Genomic DNA, 25,567 nt, shown 5'->3' on the forward strand with positions numbered 1-25,567 from the left:
AAAACAACACTACAGAAATACTTTATAATTTAATCAAAGTATACATACTATTTTAATGCCATTGCACTTAAAGAAAATTTATGGTATGCACCACAGTGACATGCATTAGTATGCATTTTACATCCAAATACAGTTCTTGCCAAATATTGATTTCACAAACACAAAGTTAAGGGGCAGCATAAAAAAAATGACAGCAACAATGAGAAGGCAGCTACTGAAGATTTTCTGATGCTTCAGGTGTTAAGTTGGATAATACGTCAAGGCCCAGTCTGATCTCTTAAAAACAGTGTATGCCAAATGCCTGCAAATCTAAAGATACCTCCATCAGCCTTTGATGGAGACATTAAACAAGTAACAGCTCATATATTCAAGTATGGGGTTTTGTTATTTTTGTTATTTTTTTATTCATCTGAGAGCCTGTAAATGAACGGGTTACTCCAATTGAAAAGTCAGGTCACATTCCCTGTAGAACAGATCACCATTTGAAACCAGAAGGACTAGAAGAGACCAAATAAATGACTCTTTATTTTACTAAACATCACTGAGTATTCTGTGATGCAGACAGATCGAATAGACTGTGTACGTGCATCTTTGTGTGTGTTCTTATCCTATTCAAATGCAAATCCTAAAAGGATGCTAAAGTGGATGAAATTAGATTCATGTAATTTTTCATGTTCCTTTTCCTCAGTTGTACTTTCCAATGAGGCATCAGACTCTGCCAAAAATAAATAAATAAATGCATATTATCAAAAAAAAAAAATGCCCACATCTCATGTCCTCCTAGCTTGGGTCCTGGGAGCTTGAGGGACCTGTGCAGTGCCTTAGCTGTTCCTAGGACTGCACTCTTCTGGACAGAGATCTCGGATGATGTTCCTGCAATCTGTTGGAGCAACTTTCCAAGTTTGGGGGTCACTGCTCTGAGTGTTGTGATTATCACTGTTACTTTCACCTCCCAGATCCTCTCTCTCTCTCTTCTCTCAGCCCTTTGTATTTCTCAAGCTTCTCATGTTCTTTTGCTTGTTATTGCTTTGTCTATCTCTATGGCTTTCTTCCTCTGCTTGCCTACCACTATGTCCAGTTGGTTAGCGATTACAAGTTTGTCTATGTATCTGGAAGTCCCACAGGACTTGGTCATTCTATACCACCTGTCGGGGCATATCCCATTTTGACCTTGGGACTTCCAGGTCACACTCGGCACAGATGTTTCTGTGTACTATGCCAGCCACTTGGTTATGATGTTCCATGTACGTATGCCCTGCCTGCTATCCTTTTGGACCCTGGTCTCATGGGCTGGATTGTCTCAGGGGCATCTCTTCACAGCCTGTACCTCGGGTTTTGCTCAGTGTGATAGGCCCCAGCCTCTATTGAGCTTATGCTTAGAACTTTTTCCTGTGCTGCCATAATTAGTGCCTCTGTGCTCTCTTTCAGTCCAGCTTTATCTAGCCATTAGTAGGATTTTTCAAAATCAGTCTCTTCTTCTATCTGCTAATGGTACATGCTGTGCAGGGACCTATCCTTTCATGATGGTTTCTGTTCTTAGTCTTCTCTTGGGTTTCTTATGCCTGATGTATTCATTGGGGACAAATTCACTAAGCAGTTGTGGCCATCTTTCTGATGTACTCACGGACCTTTGCTGTTTCATCCTAGATGGTGGTTCTGTCACGCACTAGTCCTCAGCCTACTTCTTTCCACTTAGCACACAGTCTCAGGGTACTGGAATTAGGGTAAAACCCTCCATGCAGAGAGGACATCAAGACAAGAAAGGAGCTTTCTTGTCTTGATGTCAGTGGCATGCGCTCTCCTCCTTTGGCAGCTTACTATCTAATCAGGGTATCTGATGACTGGCAGGATGTAGGCGTTAATTGCCCAGATCTTGTTCTTCCCATTCAGCTGACTTGTCAGGACTTGCCTTACATGACTTGCAGGTATTTGGCAGTTGGAACATTCCTATTGGCTTCTTCATGGTTACCATTTTCCTGTGGGATTCCAAGGTACTTGTAGTTATCCTCAGTGTCTGCAATGTTGCCTTCAACTCCCATTCAGAGTTGAACAGTGCTAGGCATTCAAAAATTGATGTATGAGGCATTGAGTAAAAAAAAAACCTAAACAAAACACACACACACACACACACACACACACACACACACACACACACACACACACACACACACACACACACACACACACACACACACACACACACACACACACACATTTTTCAAAAATATTAAAGGAGCCCTTTTTAATCAGAGTACTGTGTAACATCAAATCAATTAAACCTCTGGGACAATGAACTGGTTAGTTAAATAGCACAGGGGGTTGTTAACCCTACAACACCAGGCAATCTTAGCTGATGCACCTGTGACCTGCCCTTACCTGCTGTGAAAAGCTGGTTAACACCAAGTGTATCAATGCTGAGACATCTAATCAAATGCACTTTGAATTACTGTAATTACATGATCGTTTGTCCTATTGGAAAAATTCAAACAGTTTCTGAAAGATGAGAAATTGCGCTTCACAACCAACATATGGTTATTATGCTATTGCTGCCCTAAGTCAGCAAACGGCAGGATATTTGAAGTACATCGTGTCCTCAAAAACATTTTCGGCTTTATAGGGTTAATCAGTTTCATTTGCTTTGGTGTTAATGAAATTTTAAAAAAGGTATACGAGAGGGGCAACAATGAGACAACCCCCAAAATAGGAATGGTTTTACTGGCCACTGGCATTTTCCTTCCTCATCTTTTCAATTCAATTCAATTCAATTCAATTTTATTAATATAGCGCCAAATCACAACAAACTGTCGCCTCAAGGTGCTTTGTATTGTGGGTAAAGACCCTACAATAATACAGAGAAAACCCAACAGTCAAAACGACCCCCTATAAGCAGCACTTGGCGACAGTGGAAAGGAAAAACTCCCTTTTAACAGGAAGAAACCTCCAGCAGAACCAGGCTCAGGGAGGGGCAGTCATCTGCCGCGACCGGTTGGGCTGAGGGGAGACGTTTTCCTGTTTCATCTTTCTTGACTGGACTACCTGGAACCTACAGAGGTTTCACAGGTAGTCCAGCTCCTCCAGGATGGCCTTCAGGATGTGTACTGTTTGGTGTGTCTCCCAGCAAAGTCTCAAGAACACAGAGGAGATTGCAAAAGACAGGCAGTAAGTCTAAGAGAGCTGGACAGGGCAATAGAATGTGCTTAACCCATCAACAGGATTGCTATCTGCTCCTTTGTGCAAGGAGGAACAGAATGAGCAATGGTGTGAATGTCTCTGACCAAACAATCAGAAGCAGACTTGAAAGTCAGTTGAGGGCCCACTATCTTCTAGTGCTCACTGCCTATCATACCAGAATTGGCAGGTCCACCACTGGAGTACTGTGCTTTTCACAGATAACGTGACAGATGTGATATACGTGAAAGGGTCTGGAGAAGTCGTGGAGAATGTTATGCTGCCTGTAACATCTAGTTTGGTGGTGGGTCAGTGATGGTTTATACTTACGCTAGATGGTGTTGTGTTGGCCTCCAGTGACACCTTAGTTGTTTTTGACCAGGATATGTCCTTCAATGCACATATTAAGCAAATATGCAGGACTGCTTTTTTGCATTTGTGCAATATTTCTAAAATTAAATACATGTTGTCTCGGAGTGATGCTGAAAAGCTAATTCATGAATTTATTACTTCTAGGCTGGACTACTTTAAGTCATTATTATCAGGCTGTCCTAAAAGCTCCCTGAAAAACCTTCAGCTAATCCAAAATGCTGCTGCTAGAGTACTGACAGGGAGAAAATGGACTAGTTCTTATATAGCGCTTTTCTACTCAGTCTGAGCACTCAAAGCACTTATACCACACGTTTTTACATTTACCCATGCACACCCATTCATACAAGCACATGATTAATTAAGCTAAGTGCTTTTAATTAGCACACACATTCACACTCCGACGGTTGCATCGAGAGCAACTTGGGGTTAAGTATCTTGCCCAAGGATACATTGGCATGTAGCCTGGAGTAGCCGGGAATCAAACCTCTGACCTTCCAATCAGTAGGTGACCTGCTCTACCTACTGAGCTACAGCCACCCCATACATAATAAAAAGAGAGAGCACATTTCTCCCATATTGGCTTCTTGTCATTGCACCCTGCTAAACCCAAAATAGAATTTAAAATTCTTCTTCTCATATACAAGATCTTGAACAGTGTTAATTTTGACAGCAAATTTTGATTTAGTTTTAGTCATAATTTAGTCATCTGAATAGTTTTAGTTTTAGTCTAGTTTTAGTCGACGAAAATATCGTAAGAATATAATTGACTAAATCTATAGTCAATTTAGTTGACTAAAATATAAAGGGTGTAAAATGTAAATGTTTTTTTCTTCAGTTCCTGATCATTAACACCACCTTACTGAGATAATACGAGTGTTTTATAGCAGGAGATGCTCTGAAAGGTACAGGGCAGTGTTCAGGACTAATATTAGGAAAGGCTAATCCACCGCTGTGTGGTAATTTTCTTTAAACACAAACGCTAAACTGGGAAAAACACTTTAACCTGCATGACATTAAAATGCTTACCTTTGCATATGTTGTTTAATATTTGTTGTGTTTTTACCCGAGATAGTCGCCCTACATGGTTTACACATCATTTTGTTTGACACAACGTCAAAGGACAAATGTGTCCATGCGTAGGCTCTTCTCTTTCTCCCTGCTGACATTATTTAAATAACTGAATTCTATTGGAAGTAAAGATAAATCACAGGCTAGTTTGGCCTTCCTGGGTTTAGAACATATTTGTGCAACTGTGCATTTGATTGGATGTTTTCCTAACTTGTCCCACCCGATCACAAAATTAAATCAGTTCTGACTGGATGTTTTCCTAACTTGTTCCGCCCTGTCACAAAATTAAATAATTTCTGATTGGATGTTGTCCCCGCCAAGCATTTTCGTCTTATTTTCATTTGTTGACGAAAGTGTCAATTAATTTTGTTATAGTTTTTATCCTTTTATGTAGTTTTAATTTAGTTATCGTATTGTTTTCGTCATGAAAAATAGGGTCACGGACAAAAACTATAAAAATTAACAAACAAATAAATTAACACTGGTCTTGAATAATCAGGACTCATCTTACAGTGGTATGAAAAAGTTTGGGCACACCTGATTATTTTCATGATTTTCCTTTATAAATCATTGGTTGTTAGGGATCAACATTTTCAGTTAAATATATTATATAGCAGACAAATACAGTGATATTTGAGAAGTGAAATGAAGTTCATAGGATTTACAGAAAGTGTGTAATAATTATTTAAACAAAATTAGGCAGGTGCATGCATGCATGCATGCGCCATAAAATGGACATGGACCCACAATAAACACCTTACTGATAAAGACGGGGGATAATATGGCACAATTTTTTTAACTTTGATTTTTGGGGTATCTTTCAATCCAACCCTCTGTAGGTTGTAGGGTTTAATATTTTTCCCGAAAATGACATGAATCAAATCTCGGGAAAAGACGAGCCATTTCCCGGGAATCCCGGGAAAAATTATTATTATTTTTTTTTTTTTATTTTAATTAGGCCTTCTGTAGCTTGTGTTGGGCTTAACCTATTTTGATATTATAGAGGTAGCTTTCCAGCTATGTCCTGTTATGCCCAGTAGGGGGCAACGTTGGCTTGATTAATGCAATAAAACCTACATCTTGGCATTCGAGTGCTCGAGCTATGCGGTCTTGTATCGATCCTCAACACTCCCTTGGAACTATACCAAGCTATTTTACAATTGCTGGTGCACAACAATACGGTTCATCTCCACACAGCATTGATAAAGGCTCAGCCACTTTCGCTGTCGTGGTCACATCTGTTGCACTATATCTCCACAATGCACACCGTTCCACCAGTGGAACGCTGTAATAGTCATTGAAAAGTTAACTACTGTACTACACTATAATATGACATAACACAGGGCCTTGAGTAATGCACTACGACTTGGTCATTGCCATTCTGGCAACAGTAAATTTATAACGCCATTTCTAAGGGTTAAAGTAGGTTCGTTGTGAATCGTCTTTTAAAAAACTGGCCAATCATTATAGCCTAAAAAAATATACAGTTTACTCAACTCCATTTTAAAAGCGAAATATGTTAAAGTAATCTATTTCATGATACTTTCTTCACACATTAGGCCCGTATCCTAATTCATGATTGTTAGTAAGCGGCTGCAAACGAGGAAAAGAAACACTTGAAGTTAAACAGATATTTCTTTATTGTTCAGGGCAGGCATATTTTTTTCCCGGTTTCCCGTCTTAACGTTTCCCGGGAAACGGGAAATGGTTCTGATTGCATTTCCTGGGAATCCCGGGTCCCGGGATTAAACCCTAGTAGGTTGATGATTTTCCTTTCCATCTGTGATGAAGAGATAACCAGTGTTATTCACTTCACCTGTCAGTGGTCATAATGTTTTGCCTGATGAATGTACACACACACAAAGACAAGTTTCCCCTGGTAAGCCACACTTAATCTTAACAGTTCTGAGTCTTGGACTTGGACTTTAAAGGGCAAGGAATTTAATAGATTCATACATCAGTGAGATCAACTTCTTTGTCTCATTTATTTATATTTCTGCTCCCCCTTAATTGTTCAGAGAACACCAGAAGCATACAAAACTATAGCACTGAACCATCACACAAGATAATGAAAACCTCTCACTCTGTTGACACCATGTTATTGTACTTTTACTTTCAAGGACAGGATTGTGCTGGATGGTCAAACTTTTTCATTTTGTCACCTAAGACTGTTCAGACTCACCTGTATATGACCAGTCAATATCTTCGGAAAATTTGCGTTGATTCCTGTATACATATCCTTCAGCTACAAGACAGAAAAAAAGAGATGGTCACCAAAGCGTGTTCTATATAGAGTATTCTTGACAGCTTGTTGGTGCACTTTTTTTTTTTTTTTTACACAAATCAAATCTAAATCTACTTCCATGGCCACATCTTTATAAATCCAATAACAATCAGCCTTTTATAGCATCAGATGCATGACTATTTAAAAAGTTAAAAAGTTTAACAAAGTCATCACAACAAGAGTCTTTAAATTTCTAGGATGATGGCTTTATTAACAGGCTGGATTTTTACAGCCTATATGACAGTTGTTGTCCATGCTAAGGTTACACCAAACATGCTGCCAAGCAATCCTACAGCTGAAAACTAGCACAGTGGTACTCAAGCAATAAAAACTGGAGAGGATAAGTTAATCACCTAAGAATACAGATGTGATCTTGCTTGTCCTGTTGCCTTTGATTTTGCTTGTTTTCAAATTGTCTTCCTGTTTTCAGTTCTCACCTATACTTAACAGAATTTGCAGAAAACTGCTTCACAGTGTAATGGTTAGCACTGCTGCAAGAAAGTTCCTGGTTTGACACTGCTGATTGGGTAGAGTTCAGTTTCTGTGTGGAGTTTGCATGTGCTACTTGTGCTTGTTCTCTACAGGTACTCTTCCTCCCACATTCTAAAGACATGCATATTAGGTTTAATAAAACAGCAACTATTGCTGGCAATCTTCTTCAGTATCTTAACAGACAGTACAATATATTCTTTATTAACGAGGGTGAGAACAAGTCATTTCTTCATTTTATATACAGTACATTGAGGTAGCAGCGTCATTTACTAGTCATTTCCCACAAACATCACAGATTGTGTCTTGGCTATTTGTGGAGCTCAAATAGCTCCATGCATGACTTCTTTTACATTTTGCCATTGTGACTATATTTGAGTGAGTGAGAAGCAGCAGTCTGCACTTAGGTATTACGTCCTTACGCATTACACACTTACCAGGAAGAAGAAAAATTAGTTCCCATCAACCCCATCTCATTTAGGCAGGATCTCAATTTAGTTACTTTCTAACATGTTCTTGTTAAGATACATTATCTCAAATGACTGAAGTATTTAAAGTATTGATACTTGGATTTGCAAATTGGTTTTAAAGCATAAAGGTCTGTTATTGGAGGTATCAATATTTCAATATCAATCCGCACATCATTACTTAGTATGCTGTGGCATCGCCCAGACCTCTCTTTAGCACAGATGGGGACAGCACACACATCCCCGGACCTCGATTCGTCCTTTAGCGACTTTTGAGACAGCCAACAGCAAGTTTTGTTGCCCAAAAGCTGGCAACAGTGCCAATGGCCAGATCACGCACAAATATACGGGCCAGCACAGATGAAAATAGGGAAATCCGTCATCATTTTCTGCAGTTTACTGCATACGGTTCCCATTTTTTGGAACAATGCTTCCACTTCTTTTTGAATTTATCTCTGGCAGCTTTGGCTGCTTTCCACACCTGCTGCACCGCACTCACAGCTTGTTCCTGTCTAATATTGTAACTAGAGTCATTTTGTGAATCGATGATGGCCTATTTTAGAGAATTCAATGAGGCATTTGAACTGATCCGCCAGACCTCAGGCCATATCCTGCAGATTACGCAATGGTGCAGTGGTGTGGATGCCTCGGGCACTGACGGTCAAGTGGCAGCACTCAAATTACACAGACTGACATTTTCTAGCTATTTGAAAAGCATACCCTGGGTGTTACCCCCCTCCCCCCATTGTACACTTTGTACACTCTGGAAAATGTTGACATTTGTGAAGTGTCCCTTACTTTATAATTGCTTTGACAGGGATTGTCATAGAAACTCATATGATGGCTTGTTGGAAAGGTGAGGTTGTACTGAATCCACCAATACCAAATCGGCACTCCATATGCTTATAAAACACATTTACCCATTCACACAAGCACTTCCATGAGTAACTAAACTAAGTGCTTTTACTGTCTAACATTGCACACACATTCATACTCCAATGCACCGGCATGCAACCCGGAGCAGCCAGGAATCAAACCGCCGACCTTCCGATCAATGGGTGACCTGCTTTACCTCCTGAGCTACAACCAGGAGGTAGTATGTAATATGTAAATGTAGCCTGCATAATCAAGGTGTTAAGTCATTTAATGTATGAGTGCCCCAACTGAGAGAAAGTGAAGTATTGAGAAAATTAAATCTCCAGTCCAAAACATTATTATTATGCTGTATTTACTGTCATCTAACACAGTAGGCTTTTTGAGTTAATGTGCTTGTTTTCTAAATCCAGCAGTACCAAATATGTAAATATACCATGCATAGTCATTTAAAAATGTGTGGTCTGCCCCAAATGAAATAACATACTGCATTTCATTGCAATATAAGAAAGGAAAACAGTTTGGCCTCGATGGGCCTTTTAATAGACCTATAACTTAACTACACACACAGTATGAATCAAACAAAAGGCCATCTAACAAAACAAACAAGTGTGGAGGTGGAATTACTCTTTTTCTTGAGCTGCAGTGTCCAGTTTTAAGCCTGGGGCTTTTAGCAGCAACCAGAACACACACTGCTTTTGGTAGTCATTTTGGGGGTTTATTATATTGCAATGAAATGAAAAAAAAACCTATGCATAGATATTTTTTTCCATGTCCGCCTGTTTTAGGTATGTGTTCCAAGGTCCCTATCTAAATCTCCATAATTAACCGTAGTGTGTGAAGACAAAATCCCATTTACATGAACAAATTGGAGTCTATAAGTTAGCCACAACCACGTTATCAAAGTACGTGGTTCTGGCTTCTCACCCTCATTACTGAGCACGTTTCTTGACAGAGACACACACATAGATTAAAACATAACACAGCAAGGTTGTGTGTATATATATGGCAGAAACTTTTGACCCATGACAGCAATGTCTTCATTAAGTTTGCAGATGACATGACAGTACTAACCTTGTGGTGCAGCCACAAGCTGTAAAGCATTTTCCTTTTGCTTTTTTAAATGCCAGTCATGTCTGGCAGTTTTTGCAAACAGAATCATAATCCGAATGCATTGTTGTACCAAACATATTTGCTTTTACAAGAAGAGCTCTATATGTTCTCTATAGGCTACACTTGTTAAAGTTTGTCGTTTTATTTATTCATTCATTTTGGTAAATGTTCATACAATATGACTGCCAGGTCTTGCAGGCAGGAAGGAAAGAGTAAGAAGAAGAGAGAGAAAGAAGAAAAAAGGAGAGAACAAAAGAAATAAAGGGACAAAGTTAGATACACATGATATATATATACATACGCATACATATATACATACACACATATATACATACACACATGCATACGTACATACACACACACACACGTTGCACACACATAATCTTGCTGTGTTATGTTGCAATGTATGTGTCTACGTGTTTCTGTCATGAAACATACTCAGTAATGAGGGTGAAAAGCTGCAACCATGCCCTCCGGAATCTAGAGGCAAACACGGAAAGGTCCAGGGGACCCGCGCCATCTGCAGCCCACAAGGAGCTCAGAAGTAAGTAAAACTTTATTTATATAGCACCTCTCAAGACCTTTAAAGCACATCAATGAGTCTGCCACTCTAAGATGGGCAGGGAGAGCGTTCTAGAGCCAGGGAGCCACTGAGGCAAAAGCTCTGTCTCCTTTCGTTTTCAGTCTTATAGAATGTACAGCCAGTAGTCAGAAGCTTTAGTATATTTTTTTTATAATATATATATATATATATATATATATATATATATATATATATAGGATTAGTCAGAAGCCTGAAGTCAGAAGATCTGCAGGCACACATCCTGATAACTGTGTGCACACCCCAGAGGAGGAAGTAGAGAGACTCTAGGCAGAGCTCCCACGACCAAAGGGCAGGAGCCCCAGAGAGCCAGAGGCAATGAGCAGAAGGGTAAGGACTGCAAAACAAACTGAAGTATGCTGACTTTGTGTAATTCAAAGATTCTATGAAAATACTGCAGTTTAGTATGTAATAAATAGGTTAGCTTGTTGTACTGTATTTACAGTACAACTGGACTGGAGCACAGAGGCTGTGTTCATGGTCAGAGTTACAGGTTACATCAGTGCAGCAGAGATGAGTTTGAATCAAAGCTGCTGATGCTGAGATTCATTCACTGAATCCAGCATTTCTACAGCCTGTATGCTGTCAGTGTAGGGGATGGAGATCAGCTCAGATAGCTGTGAAATACTGGGTTACATCTTTGTGAATTCAGTTCATCCACACAGAGCAGTAAACCTCAGAGCAGCAGCAGCAGGTCAGCTGATCACAGCCTGCACACCAATATCATTTACTGGAGCTCACAATAGAAAGTTGTGATTCTTCTCCCCATGCAGAGCCACTACAGCAGATCTTAGGGTTCCTCCACTTGCTGAATCCCACTGTAACCCCTGAGTATCCTCATGTTTGGTGGAGGCACAGTCACCCTCTACTATGGAGGACACAGAGAACAGAGCTGTGTTTAAATTCCCTTTCACAGTTTGTGTCCTACATAACAGATTCAAGCTGAGTGCATTCATTAGGATTAAAATTTAGATTGGAATAACGTTTGGATTCTCATGTAATATTATTTTATATTATTACAATAATATACAATGAGGTTCAGTTAGTTTTACACAACAATAGCAGGTAGAAACGTCCTCCAAAGAATTACTTTTACTTTCTTACTTTCAGTACATTTCAGAGCCTGTACTTTTTTACTTTTACTTAAGTAGAGAATTTGAACCAGTACTTCAACTTTTACCAAAGTATTTTTTAACACAAGTACTTGTACTTCTACTTAAGTACAGAATGTCAGTACTTTTGCCACCTCTGCAAACTGACATATTTCAAATGTCTGTTTCTTTTAATTTTGAAGACTTCTCTGAGTGCAACCAATTGCATTCAGAAGTTGCCTGATGTCTGCTAATGACTAAAAAGAGTCCACCTGGGTGTAATCTAATCTCAGTACAAATACAGCTGCTCCGTGATGGCCTCAGAGGTTGGTTAAGAGAATATTGGGGAGTAAACAGCATCACAAAGTCCAAAGAACACACCAGACAGGTCAGGAATAAGGTTGTGGAGAAGTTTAAAGCAGGCTTAGGCTATAAAAAGATTTCCCAAGCTTTGAACATCTCACGGAGCACTGTTCAATCCATTATCTGGAAATGGAAAGAGTATGGCACAACTGTAAACCTACCAAGACAAGGCCGTCCACCTAAACTTACAGGCCGAACAAGGAGAGCACTGATCAGAGATGCAGCCAAGAGGCCCACGGTGACTCTGGACGAAATGGAGAGATCCACAGCTCAGGTGGGGAAATCTGTCCACAGTCGTGCACTGCACAAATGTGGTCTTTATGGAAGAGTGGCAAGAAGAAAGCCATTGTTAAAAGAAAACCATAAAAAGTCCCATTAGCAGTTTGCCAGAAGCCATGTTGGAGACACAGCAAACATGTGGGACAAGGTGCTTTGGTCAGATGAGACCAAAATTCAACTCTTTGGCCAAAATGCAAAATGCTGTGTGTGGCTGAGAATTAACACTGCACATCACTCTGAACACACCATCCCCACTGTCAAATATGATGTCAAAACATCATGCTCTGGGGCTGCTTCTCTTCAGCAGACAGGAAAGTTGGTCAGAGTTGAATTTGTGGCAAGATCTGAAAACTGCTGTTCACTGCTGTTCTCCATCTAATCTGACTGAGCTGGAGGTGTTTTGCAAAGAATGGGCAAAAATTTCAGTCACTAGATGTGCAAAGCTGGTGGAGACATACCCTAAAAGACTTGCAGCTGTAATTGCAGCAAAAGGTGGTTCCACAGAGTATTGACTCAGGGGGGCTGAATACTTTTGCACACCGCACTTTTCAGTTTTTATTTGTAAAAAATGTTTTGAATCATGTATAATTTTTGTTCCACTTCACAATTGTATACCACTTTGTGTTGGTCTTTCACATTAAATTCCAGTGAAATATATTTATGTTTGTGGTTGTAATGTGACAACATATGGAAAAGTTCAAGAGGTATGAATACTTTTGCAAGCCACTGTATCAATACACATGTACATATACACATCTACATCAAACACTGCATACAGATATCAAAACACTACATACATTTGTAGCCGGTAGTTTGTATACAGCATACACAGTATGCATTAATGGGTGGGAGTGTAAATAAATAAAATGCATATGTACTATATGTAAAGGTGCACTGTGTCCATAAAGTGATGACAGTGGAGGTAAAGTGTCCAAGTGACTCATGACATCAAAATGTGTTAATGTGAATGACCTGCAAAAGCGTTCCTTCCTGCAGTGAGGATGTTTTAGTCTCTGACTGAAGGAGCTGCTCTGCGCACCCATGGTCTCATGCAGAGGGGTGATGGGAGTTTTCTATAATGGATGTCAGCTTTGCTAACATCCTCTTCTCACCCACCACCACTACAGACTCCAGAGGACATCCCAGCACAGAGTTCAATCTCTGCACCAGTTTGTCAATCCTGCTCCTGTCCCTTTCGGTGCCCCCTCCAGCAGACCACTTCGTAGAGAAGGGCAGATGCTACCACTGAGTTTTATTTCACTCCTTTCACTCTGAGCTGCCCCATTCCTGCAGCAATGCAGTTTTCATGTGAAATCACCCTATTGGCTGCTCTGCTTCTTTATGTTTCAGCCTTCTTTATGGGCTGATAGACACAATCTGTAGATTATTTTTTTCTTTGCCATTTACTTTGCTGGTCATAAAATTGGAATATCATGAAAAAGTTGATTTATTTTAGTAATTCCATTCAAAAAGTAAAACTTTTCATTCAAGTGAAACATTCATTACACGCAGACTGATATATTTCAAATGTTTATTTCTTTTAATTTTGATGATTATAACTGACAACTAATGAAAACCCCAAATTCAGTATCTCAGAAAATTAGAATATTGTGAAAAGATTCAATATTGAAGACACCTGGTGCCACACTCTAATCAGCTAATTAACTCAAAACACCTGCAAAGGCCTTTAAATGGTCTCTCAGTCTAGTTCTGTAGGCTACACAATCATGGGGAAGACTGCGGACTTGACAGTTGTCCAAAAGACAACCATTGACACCTTGCACAAGGAGGGCAAGACACAAAAGGTCATTGCTCTGTCAGAGCTCTGTGTCCAAGCACATTAACAGAGAGGCGAAGGGAAGGAAAACATGTGGTAGAAAAAAGTGTACAAGCAATAGGGATAACCGCACCCTGGAGAGGATTGTGAAATAAAACCCATTCAAAAATGTGGGGGAGATTCACAAAGAGTGGACTGCAGCTGGAGTCAGTGCTTCAAGAACCACTACGCACAGATCTATGCAAGATATGGGTTTCAGCTGTCGCATTCCTTGTGTCAAGCCACTCCTGAACAAGAGACGGGGTCAGAAGCATCTCGCCTGGGCTAAAGACAAAAAGGACTGACAACGGTTTCTGATACGGGTGATATGGGCAGCCGCCCAGGGCGGCCTTTCATCTAGGGCGGCATGACCGCCCCCCTCCCCCCAACGCATTGCAATCGCCGCAGCAGCGCCTACCGCACTACTCCACTTGTGGGGGAATGGGCGCCCTCTGCCTGCTGTGTGGTGCATGTAGCTTTCTGCCATGGTCTGACACACAGGTTGTAACAGAAGGAAAGGGGCAGGCGGGGCATTCTCTCGCCTCGGTTGCTGAACCTAGAATTACGGAACCCCACAAGGGACATGGGGGGAAAAAAAAAAACATGAGAGAGAAAAAAAAAAAGAGGCACTTTTGCGATATCTTGCAAAAGTTTTGCGAGATCCCGAGTTACTTTTGCGAGATCTTGCAAAACTTTTCAATATTAGTACATACGCTTCCACGTTAATCTTGATACGGCAGTGTCAGTGAGGATGAAAGGTTTGGCGAGAGATTGCCAGCAAAAATCGCCTTTGTTCATAATTCAGTTTTGTTACTGTTGGCTGTAACCATGCCAAAACTGTACAGGCATGAATGAATGAACCCGGCTGACTCGCGCTCACGCATCACTGCTTCACTCGACCTGCACTCCCGACTGAGAGGAGAAGGGGGACGGGGCAGCGCTGTGTGTGTTTGTGGTAATCGAGAGAAGCAGTGACGGCGTGAGAGCGAGACAGTCAGACAGTCAGCCGGGTTCATTCGTTCATGCCTGTACAGATCTCGCCATTCCTTTTAACGTCCTCACGGACGTTGCTGTGACAACATTTTGTCAGAACAGCCATAGAATACACTATACGGGACACAGAATGTGTCCCGTATAGTGTATTCTATGGAGAGTTTTGTATTGTATAAGTTGTAAATTTGGATTTTTAGTTATTTTGAAGGTGTGTGTCCAGAAGTTTTCATCTGGGTTGATGGAAAGATCTCGCTCCCATTTTGCAGTTGGAAGGGAGATTGAATCATTAATACTTACCAATAACTTATATGGTTTTGATAACAATTTTGGGGTACAGAGATTTAAAAATTCTGTTACCCATACAGGCATTTCTAAGTTCAGATAATTTAAATTAAACTTTGCCTGTATGATGGACCTCAACTGATGACATTCCAGAAATTTACTGTTGCTGATTCCAAAGTTTGAAATTATTTCTTGAAATGAAATGAAAGCTCTATCTTGAATGATATGTTCTAGATTCTTTATTCCTTTCTCTTTCCATGCTGAAAAATTTAGTACTTTATTTTTCTGGCATATATCTGGATTGTTCCAAATGGGTGTCAGTTTATATGGGATAAGTGAAGAACATGGTTATCTTTAAAAATTCCCACCAGGCTGTCAGAGACGTGTTTATGTTAAGAATTTTAAAGCAGTTATGATGTTTAATACTGGAGCTAATAAAAGGTAAATCCAAGATTCTTATATTTACACAAAGTGCTTTTTCTAAATCCAGCCGTGGACTGTCTAAAAAGTTTGATTTGATCCACCTTGAAATATACTGTAATCTATTGGATAAGAAATAGTGATAAAAGTTTGGCAGTTCAAGACTACCATTTTGTTTTGGGTTTTGTAGAGTCTTTAGATTAATTCTTGAGGTTTTATTTTTCCATAAAAATTTTAAAATGTTTGAGTCTAGTGACTTAAACCAAGCAACGGAAGGTTTGTTAGGGATTAGTGAGAACAGATAATTAATTTTAGGCAGAATTGTCATTTTTACTGTGGTAACAGATATAGGTAGAGAGTTCCAACGTTCCTCTATTGTTTTTAGTAAAGGAATATGATTCAACCGTACCAGGTCTGACAGCCTGGCAGAAAAGTTTATACCTAAATATCTAATGTTGCCTATCTGTAGTGGGGTGGTGGGGGTGTTCTGAAAATTACAAATCAGAGGCAAAGCTGTTGATTTACTCCAGTTGATGGAGTGTTCTGATATAAATGAGAACTTTTCTATCAGTGTGATCGTCTCCGTAGGAGAAGCTTGTGAGTTGCCAAGGAAAAGTAATATACCATCAGCATAAAGGCTTATCTTACGGTCTGCATTTTCTGTTTGAATTCCTTTAATATCTACATTTTGTTGAATTGATGCTAGTGCTGCTGGTGGCTCAATGAAAATGACAAAAAGTGAAGGCGAAAGTGGACAGCCCTTCCTGGTGCCCCTCTGCAGACTGAAGCTTTGGGAAATATCATTTGTCCTAACATGCATTTGGAGAGCTGTATAGTGTTCTGATCCAGTTTATGAAGGATGAACCAAATCTAAATTTCTGTAGAACTGCTAACTAACTGCTTTCCAATTTACCCAATCAAATGCCTTCTCTGCATCTAAAGAAACAACTCCACGCATCCATCCATTTTTCTGCCGCACATCCTGTTAAGGGTCGCGGGGGGGCTGGAGCCTATCCCAGCTGTCATAGGGCGAGAGGCAGGGTACACCCTGAAAGGGTTGCCAGCCTGTTGCAGGGCCAACACGGAGTGACAGACAACCTTTCACACTCACATTCACGCACTCAGTCACACCTATGGGCAATTTAGATTAGCCAATTAACCTAACCCCAGTAAGTGCATGTCTTTTGGAATGTGGGAGGAAACCGGAGTACCCGGAGGAAACCCACGCAAGCACGGGGAGAACATGCAAACTCCACACAGAGAGAGGGAGAGGCCTAGGCCAAGGTGGAATCGAACCCAGGCCTTCCAGATGGTATTCTAACTGTGAGGCAGCAGTGCTAACCACTGCGCCACCGTGCTGCCCAAAGAAACAACTAAAGAAACAAGTGTGGTCTCTAATTTGTTAATAGAACAGTAATTTATTACATTAATTAGTCTGCGTGTATTATTGGATGAATATCAACCCTTGATAAAACCTGTTTGATCAGGATGTGCTATGAATGGAGCAATATCTAATCTTCTAGCAAGGACTTTACAAATTATTGCAGGCAGCAGATCGCTCTCCACGGCGTCTCCAGACTCTGTCACGTCTGTCACATGTGCTCAGTGTGAACCTGCTTTCATCTGTGAAGAGCACCCATTTGTGCAGACACATGCACCATCCGTGGACATCGGGAGGTCATTTTGCAGGGCTCTGGGAGTGCTCCTTCTGTTCCTTCTTGCACAAAGGCGGAGGTAGCGGTCCTGCCGCTGGGTTGTTGCCCTCCTACGGCCCCCTCCACGTCTCCTGGTGTACTGGCCTGTCTCCTGGTAGCACCTCCAGCCTCTGGACACTACGCTGACAGACACTGGAAACCTTCTTGCCACAGCTCGCATTGATGTGCCATCCTGGATGAGCTGCACTACCTGAGCCACTTGTGTTGGTTGTAGAGTCAGTCTCATGCTACCACGAGTGTGAAAGCACCACCAACATTCAAGAGTGACCAAAATATCAGCCAAAAAGCATAGGTACTGAGAAGTAGCCTGTGGTCCCCACCTGCAGAACCACTCATTTATTGAGTGTGTCTTGTTAATTGCTAATAATTTCCACCTGTTGTCTATTCCATTTGCACAACAGCATGTGAAATTGATTGTGAATCAGTGTTGCTTCCTAGGTGGACAGTTTGAATTCACAGAAGTTTGATTTACTTGGAGTTATATTGTGTTGATTAAGTGTTCCCTTTATTTTTTTTTGAGCAGTGCATTTGGAGCTAGTGTGAGATCATTTTGAATCTGAGTTACCATTCTGAAGAAAGTGGGTGCTAGCAAAGGCCAAAATTTCTTATAAAACTCTGCTGGAAAACCATCTGGACCTGGGGCTTTATTATTTGGAAGTTACATGATTTGACATTATAGGTAATTAACGCATGCTCCCTAAGTTGAATGAGAGGGACCCAAATGTGTGGGTTTTTTTTTTGTATGTTTGAGCATCTTGCCGACTCAAGAAACTGGTCTGATATTGAATGAACTTTGCTACTGCAATATGTTTTTACTGGTAAAGCACAGGAGGCTTTTGCAGCTTTGTCTTCAGAGCAGTGTAAAGTCTATAAAACAGTGAAGGATGCAGTGTTGAAGGCATATGAACTGGTTCCTGAGGCCTATAGGCAGCGTTTTAGAAATTGGAAGAAATCTGATAAACAAACGCATGTGACGTTTGTGAGGGAGTTGGTTACCCATTTTGGGCATTCGTGTATTGCATCGGATGTGGTTCCATTTGAGAAATTGTGTGACCTTATAGTGTTCGAGCAGTTCAAATTATCTGTTCCTGGCTATATTGCTACCCACCTCAATGAAAGAAAGATTAAAGCCCTATGTGAGGCAGCCGTACTGGCTGATAAATTTGTGTTGACCCATAAGCCTATTTTTGGTGATAAGTGTTGAGATTTTGATGCCAAAGATGCTGCTGCCAGGGAGAGGACAGGTTTGGAGTTTTGTTCAACATGATTGTCGCACATTTTGGAAGAATAATCCCGGTAGGATTTGCAATTGTCAGCGGAGGGGTCATTGGAAAAATGACTGCCATTCTTTGAAGCATTAAAGAGGGCCCAGTGCTTTGTCGCCTAAGCCTGCTGGCTTAGCTGTTCCAGTTAGTGCTTCTACTGTGAGTGTGTCCAGTGTAGTATCACCTTTTCAGATGCAGACTAAAACATTAGCTGCCGATGAAGTGGTTGTGGGTTATGCCCCATTTCTATCTGAGGGGTTTCTGTCTTTGGCTGGTGGGAAGCAGAAAGTTCCAGTTATGATTTTAAGAGATTCAGGAGCTCTAAACATTTTTGTCAGGAAGTCAGTTTTGCCTTTTTCTCCACAGTTGGATACTGGGAGCTGTGTTCCTATTAGAGGAATTGATTTGAATGCCATTTTTGCATCTGTTCATAACGTTCATTTGTCTTGTGCTTTGGTACAGGGAACGGTGGCAGTTGGGGTACGTCCAGACCTGCCTGTGAAGGCTGTCGATGTCATCCTGGGTAATGATTTAGCAGGGGGGTGTATGTGGCCTGATAAAGTGGAGATAACCTCAGATCAATCATCTTCTGTAGAGTCACATGCAATTAATCATCCACAGCAGGCTGTGTCTTTAGCCTGCGCAGTGACTCGTTCCATGATGGCACAGTCTACTGGCGTGGGGGGAGCAGAGGTTGGTTCAGGAAAAGGGGGTGTTGTATGTCCTTTGACCTTGCCTTCTGATCTTTTATCTTTGTCTCAAGCAGATTTAGTGAAGAAACAGCAAGCTGATCCTTCCTTGAAGGACACATTTGATCGTGCAGGTAGGGCTTCTGATGTGGGACAGCAAGATCATTCAGCCTATTTTCTTCACCATGGGGTGCTCCTAAGGAGATGGCTTCCTCATGCAGGGGATCTCCCCAATGTGTTGGTGGAGCAGGTGGTGCTGCCTGTTAAATACCAACAGTCTGTGATCAGTGCAGCCCATGTTGATGTTGCTGGGCACATGGGGCTAAGGAACACATATGCCCGAGTCCTTGAACATTTTTTTTTCTGGCCACGGCTGAAACGTGACATTTCTGTGTATATTAGGACCTGTCTTACCTGTCAGTTAACAGGAAAACCTAATCAGACCATCCCACCTGCTCCTTTGCTGCCTATTCCTGTCATCAGTCAGCCATTTCAACATCTGATTATAGACTGTGTTGGTCCTCTGCCTCCTTCAAAGTCTGGCTGTGTTTATTTGTTGACTGTAATGTGTCAAGCAACTAGGTATCCAGCTGCCTATCCATTACGATCAATCTCTGCTAAATCAGTGGTTAAAGCTCTTAGGCACTTTATTTCTGTGTTTGGGATTCCAAAGGTGATTCAGAGTGATCAAGGCTCTAACTTCACATCTAGATTATTTACACAGGTCCTTCAGCAACTTCAGTGTACCATCCTCATTGCAGGGTGCATTGGAGCGCTTTCATCAGCATTTAAAATCATTGCTTCACGTTTATTGTACTGAGCTCCGGGCTGATTGGGAGGAAGGCCTGCCATGGCTTTTGTTGGCAGCCAGAGATTATTCATACAGTATAGTGAAAGCAGTACAGCAAAATGGGCCTGCAACTATAGATTATTCCATCAATTAACTGAGTGATCTGATTAGAAATACTTTTTGTATTAACAATTCATCTGCATATTAACTTCCATACTGCAGTTTTTTGCTGTGTGAAACAAACAGCGGTGGATGGAGCAGCTACAAAGTTCTTTTCTTCACATTGGCTCTTACTGATCAGGTGGTTGACGAAGGAACGCCAGCTGTTTCAAAGTAAAGGTTTTAACGGTGGTTACAGGAAAAAGCACTGATGTTTTGGACGCTAGAAAAACGTTTCATTTCGCTCCATCTGAGCTCACCGTCTTGGTAACGGCTCCACCTTCTTGCGCTTGCTACGTGTGCACAGACTGCACATAAAACAGCTGTTGCTGAAACACTGAACGTAATTTTGCAATGCTTTTTATCTTGACGCTTCTTTCTTGACACTGTTGGATATATTCCGAATCAACTAAGGCACGTGTGTAATATAATCACGCAAATGCATCCTCACGTCAGTAGAATCGATAAGCGGAATTGTTAAGCAAGCAGACTAACGATTCCAAGGAATTGAATTACTGGGAACCGGTTCTCTACAAGAACCGATTCTCGATTCCCATCCCTACTCTTTTCCCTTGAGCCAAGTCTGCGTACATTCCATGAGACAAATCTCAGTGTGCTCATGTTTACACTAGCTTGTGAAGCTTTGTGTGTTCACTAAAGATGGGAGTGTGTGCGTGTACTGCATGCGCATGCATGCATCCTGCATGACCGTGTCTATCCTGTATGACGGTGTGTGTGCTGTATGTACACATGGCAAGCATGTTGGGTGCAGAAAGAGAAGAGAAAAGGAGCGTAAAGTGAGAGAGAAATGAAATGGTGCCAACACCAAAGAGCCATTCCAAAGTGGCATAGGAAAAAACAAAACAAAAGAAAACATAACAAAACAACAATGCACTATGCTGATTGAACCGGCATTAATTGTTATACACAGACATCTCTAATGAACCCGTAAAAAAAAAGGGAGTGATGGAGAGTCACAGAAAAAAGCATTGTTCTGTTAGATCAGTACAGCCATGGCATGGTTTCCTGGTCACAGTACACCTGTCTGTTCACTTAAAGTTTATCGACCATGATGACAGCTCGTAAAAGCATTTTCCAAGTAATAAAGCCCCAGGTCCAGATGGTTTTTCAGCAGAGTTCTACAAAGAATTTTGGTCTGAGATAGCACCCACTCTTTTCAGGATGGTGATTCAAATTCAGAATGATCACACACACTATCTTCAAAAATGAACTCAGCCAAAATTAGTATTCTTCTTAAACCAGGCAAAAACCCTATCCCATCCAGCTACCAATTTTACTCATAAATGCAGGCCTTAAAATAATTTGCAAAGTGCTTGTTAGAGGATTAAAAAAGATCACACCATCCATTATACATCCTGACCAAACACGTAGACTAATAAATGTAATAACTACTTTTTGTCCTCTTCACTGAGCAACAAGCAGCAGCAATCTGACAAAGTGTAGATACTAAAGGAATCCAAACTGAAAATATAGACCACAAGATAAACCGATATGCTAATGATATATTACTATTCCTTGAAAACTCACAAACCTCTCTTTCAAAGAATCCCATTTATAGACAAATTGTCATCTATATCAGATTACTCCATCAACTGGAGTAAATCAACATTTCTGCCTCTGATTTGTAATTTTCAGAACACCCCCACCACCCCACTACAAGTAGGCAACATTAGATATTTAGGTATACATTTTTCCACAAGGCTGTCAGACTTGGTATGGTTGAATTGCATTCCTTTACTAAAAATAATAGAGGATGATCTCATGCACTGGAATATATCACTCATGGGAAGAGTTGCCAGAGTAAAAATGATTTTACTCAAAATCAATCAACTGTTCTCATTGATCCCTAACATATGCTCTGCTACTTGGTTTAAGTAGCATTTAAAAAATATTATGGAAAAATGAACCATCACAAAAAAGTTTAATAACTCTGCAAAAGCCACAAAACTTTTATAACTTTTTCTTAGCAAAAAGTTTGCTAGATATTTCAAAATGCATCAAATCAAACTTTTTAGACAGCCCGTGGTTAGACCCACAACAAGCACTTTATGGAAGAATAAGAATCTCGGAACTGCCCTTCTCCAGCTCTAGCACCAAGCAGGCTTTAAAGGCCTTACCATAAACTCCACCCTGACAGCCTGGTTGGAGTTTTTAAAAAATACTAAGTCTTCACTTTTCCCATGCAAAACAAAACCCATTTGGAACAATCCAGATATCTGTCAGAAAAAAGAATTGGGGGGTGTATTTATCTCAAAGACAGTTGATTTCCAAATGTTGCTATTAGAGCCAAAATCTGCAACCCCAACCTGGAGCTGCAGTGTGTCACATTAAGACTACGCTACCTGCCAATGGAATTTACTAATATAAATCTTTACATTCCACCAAATGGGAATGCCACCAGAGCAGCTAACCAAGTTGCCTACAGTGTCCAGTGCCATCTACAGGATAAACCTGGTGCTCCTTGATACTGGGTGATTTTAATCATTGCAGCCTAAATAAGAGTCTTCCTGGCTTTCATCAATATGTGATGTGCAACACCAGGATGGATAATATCCTGGATAATATCGTTAATGGTAACATTAAGGAGGCCTATACAGCCAGAGCTAAACCTCCTCTTGGCAAATCAGACCACATTGTGATTCATTTGTTACCCACACATAGATCGATTTTCAAGTCCCGTAAGCTGGAAAGAGGAACTGTTAAGATATGGTCCAGAGACAAAATTGAGGAATTGAAGTGATGTTTTCTCTTAACAGACTGGGAAATCTTTTTTAAGGAGGCTGATATGGACTGTGCAGCTGAATCGGTAACGGCTGATATCTCTTTTTGTGTAGACTCTACTATACCACAGAAGACTGTTATGAGATAATCATAAACTGTACATCAAAAGAGGCATTAAGGATCATCATGCATCAGGAGGAAAAAGAATGCCTTTAAATTAGGTGACACTCAAGGAGTTAGAGCAGGTCAAAAGGACCTGAATCAACAAATGAGGCTAGCTAGATTGCATTATAAAGAACGGACAGAACAGGATCTTTCCATGTCTAACTCCAAGAAACTGTGGCACTCTATCAGAGTAATGACAAACATTGAGGCTAAAAGGAAGCCTCTGTTTGCCAATGATGAAATCATAAAAGCAAACAAATTTAACACATTCTACATGCAATTTGAATCTGATAACACCAGAGAATGTTGCACTGTCTTAAAGAATGTAACGTGATGTGAAGGACAGGATTTTAATTGATCCCTATGATGTCACAAAAACTTTCAGATCCATACAGGGGAAAAAAGCGACTGGGCCTGATAATATGTCCACTTTCCTTTTTAAAGAAATTTGCAGAGGAACTGACTCCAGCTTGGCACCAGCTGTTTCAACTTTCAGTTGATACACAGACTGTGCCGGAAATCTGGAAAAAAAAAAACCCATCATAATACCAGTTCCAAAAAAGGCATGTCCTCAGGAGGACAATGATTATAGGCCTGTCGTACTTACCTCAAATGTTTTTAAATCATTAGAGAGGCTCATGATAAATGAACTCAGAACTGATGTGGGGCCACTGCTAGACAAGTATCAGTTTGCCTACAAAATAAACAGTACAAATGATGCCATGTTAACAATAATGCATTTTATTTTAAAGCACCTTGAAAAGCTAGGTACATATGCTAGAGTGTTTGTTGATTTTATGGGTCATATTCAACTTTTAACTCAATTCAGCCACACATTCTCCTTGAATAGCCAGTGCAGATGAATGTAAACCCCTTTTGACTTAGGTGGTATCACTCTTTCCTCACTAATAGGCCACAGCAAGTCAAATTCACAATGTCCGCCAGCATCCACCAGGATCTTCATGTCCTGTGTAGACTCCTTTTTTTTTTTGGCAGCTAAATTAAAAACTCAAATAGACAATTTAGCAGGTAGGATTATGGATCACACTCCCTTCAACCTCCAGGAGCTCTTTGAAGTCATTACACAGGCCAGCAACATCTTAACTGACAGCTCCCATGTTTTGCACATGGAGTATGTGTTGTTGAATTCAGGAAGAAGGTATAGGATTCCTCTTTGTAAATATAATGGATACAAACACTCATTTGTACCTTTATAAATTAAGTTAATCAATGAGCAAACATGAAAAGTGCATATAGCTGACTGCATTTTTTGTTTGTTTTTTTATAAATTATGGTTCGTCATTGTCATGTGAATTTTATTCTGTCGTCTTATTGTATTTTAGTGGTGTGTTGCTCTGTTTTACTGTGCAGTGGTACCTCTTTACCTCTTTAAACTGAACCAAATTTCTCCCAAGGGACACAAAGAATCTTGAATCTTACTTCCTTACGCATTCCTAAGAAAACTATCCTCATGAACTGTAAATAAAAAAAATGATCTGTGTGTTACTCATCATAGGAATTTACTTCTAGGTTACTTTAGTCTGGTGAGAATGTCTGCCTTCACTAGAATTTCATTCTCTCTGGTCCCCACTAATTAATTCCATCACTTAGTGAGGGTGATCGGCTGTAGTCTCGTCTCCCCATGTGCCTAGCAGTCGGCTAGGGTTCGGCCCGGCGATCCGGGTGTTCAGTGTGGGAGCGACTGTCTCTCATTATGTAATGGGATAGTTTGGGCAGGTTGGTGGCAATGTGTCTCAGACTCAGGTCAGTCTGTCTTGCCCCCCCCCTTTTTTTTAATCTACCTATAGTGACTATAGTCACTACAGCTCACAATACATCACTACTTGCGTAGGACTTTGGGGGGTGAGTAGGTTACCCAGAGTAGGTTACCTCTTCACTGCTTTCTGCCCCTCAATTTTATTAGCACCTTAGACATTGAGAGGTTTGAGGGGCAGTGTAGATGAGTACCTTAGTATCTGAACAGCTGTCAGGTGCTCTTTTGTCCCCTCAATTTTAATTACACTCTTGTTCTCATATAGTCATATTCATCCTTTTAGTGCTCAATTAGAGTAGAAAAGCACTATATAAGAACTAGTCCATTTACTATTTACCATCCTTTCCACCTCATACATCCACATACACCAACCCGTGCACCCAGCACTTCACCTTTAACAAGTAGCAACCTAGGCTCAGGTTTCTGTCTGTTTTTAATTTTAAAATGAAAAGTGCTACATTAAATAGGCCCAGTTTAGATGAAAACTTCCTTTATCCTAGCTTCAATATTGACCCAAATATGTACTTTTCTAGTTTCTGTTCAATCAATCATTTCAATCAACTACACTGCCACTGTCTCTGAACCCCAT

General features: G+C 40.6%; 1 protein-coding gene across 4 annotated transcripts in view; it reads right to left on the reverse strand.

Moving 5' to 3' along the window:
• ptprz1a (protein tyrosine phosphatase receptor type Z1a) overlaps nt 1-25,567 on the reverse strand; it is a 206,604-nt gene that overhangs the window by 109,701 nt on the left and 71,336 nt on the right. For all 4 annotated transcript variants that reach the window (XM_030731182.1, XM_030731181.1, XM_030731183.1 and 1 more), the window contains exon 2: nt 6,791-6,853. In XM_030731182.1, the coding sequence (XP_030587042.1) occupies nt 6,791-6,853 (63 nt within the window). The remainder of the gene's footprint in view (nt 1-6,790; nt 6,854-25,567) is intronic.

Source organism: Archocentrus centrarchus, chromosome 6 (assembly GCF_007364275.1).
Source record: "Archocentrus centrarchus isolate MPI-CPG fArcCen1 chromosome 6, fArcCen1, whole genome shotgun sequence".
NCBI classification, from domain to species: domain Eukaryota; kingdom Metazoa; phylum Chordata; class Actinopteri; order Cichliformes; family Cichlidae; genus Archocentrus; species Archocentrus centrarchus.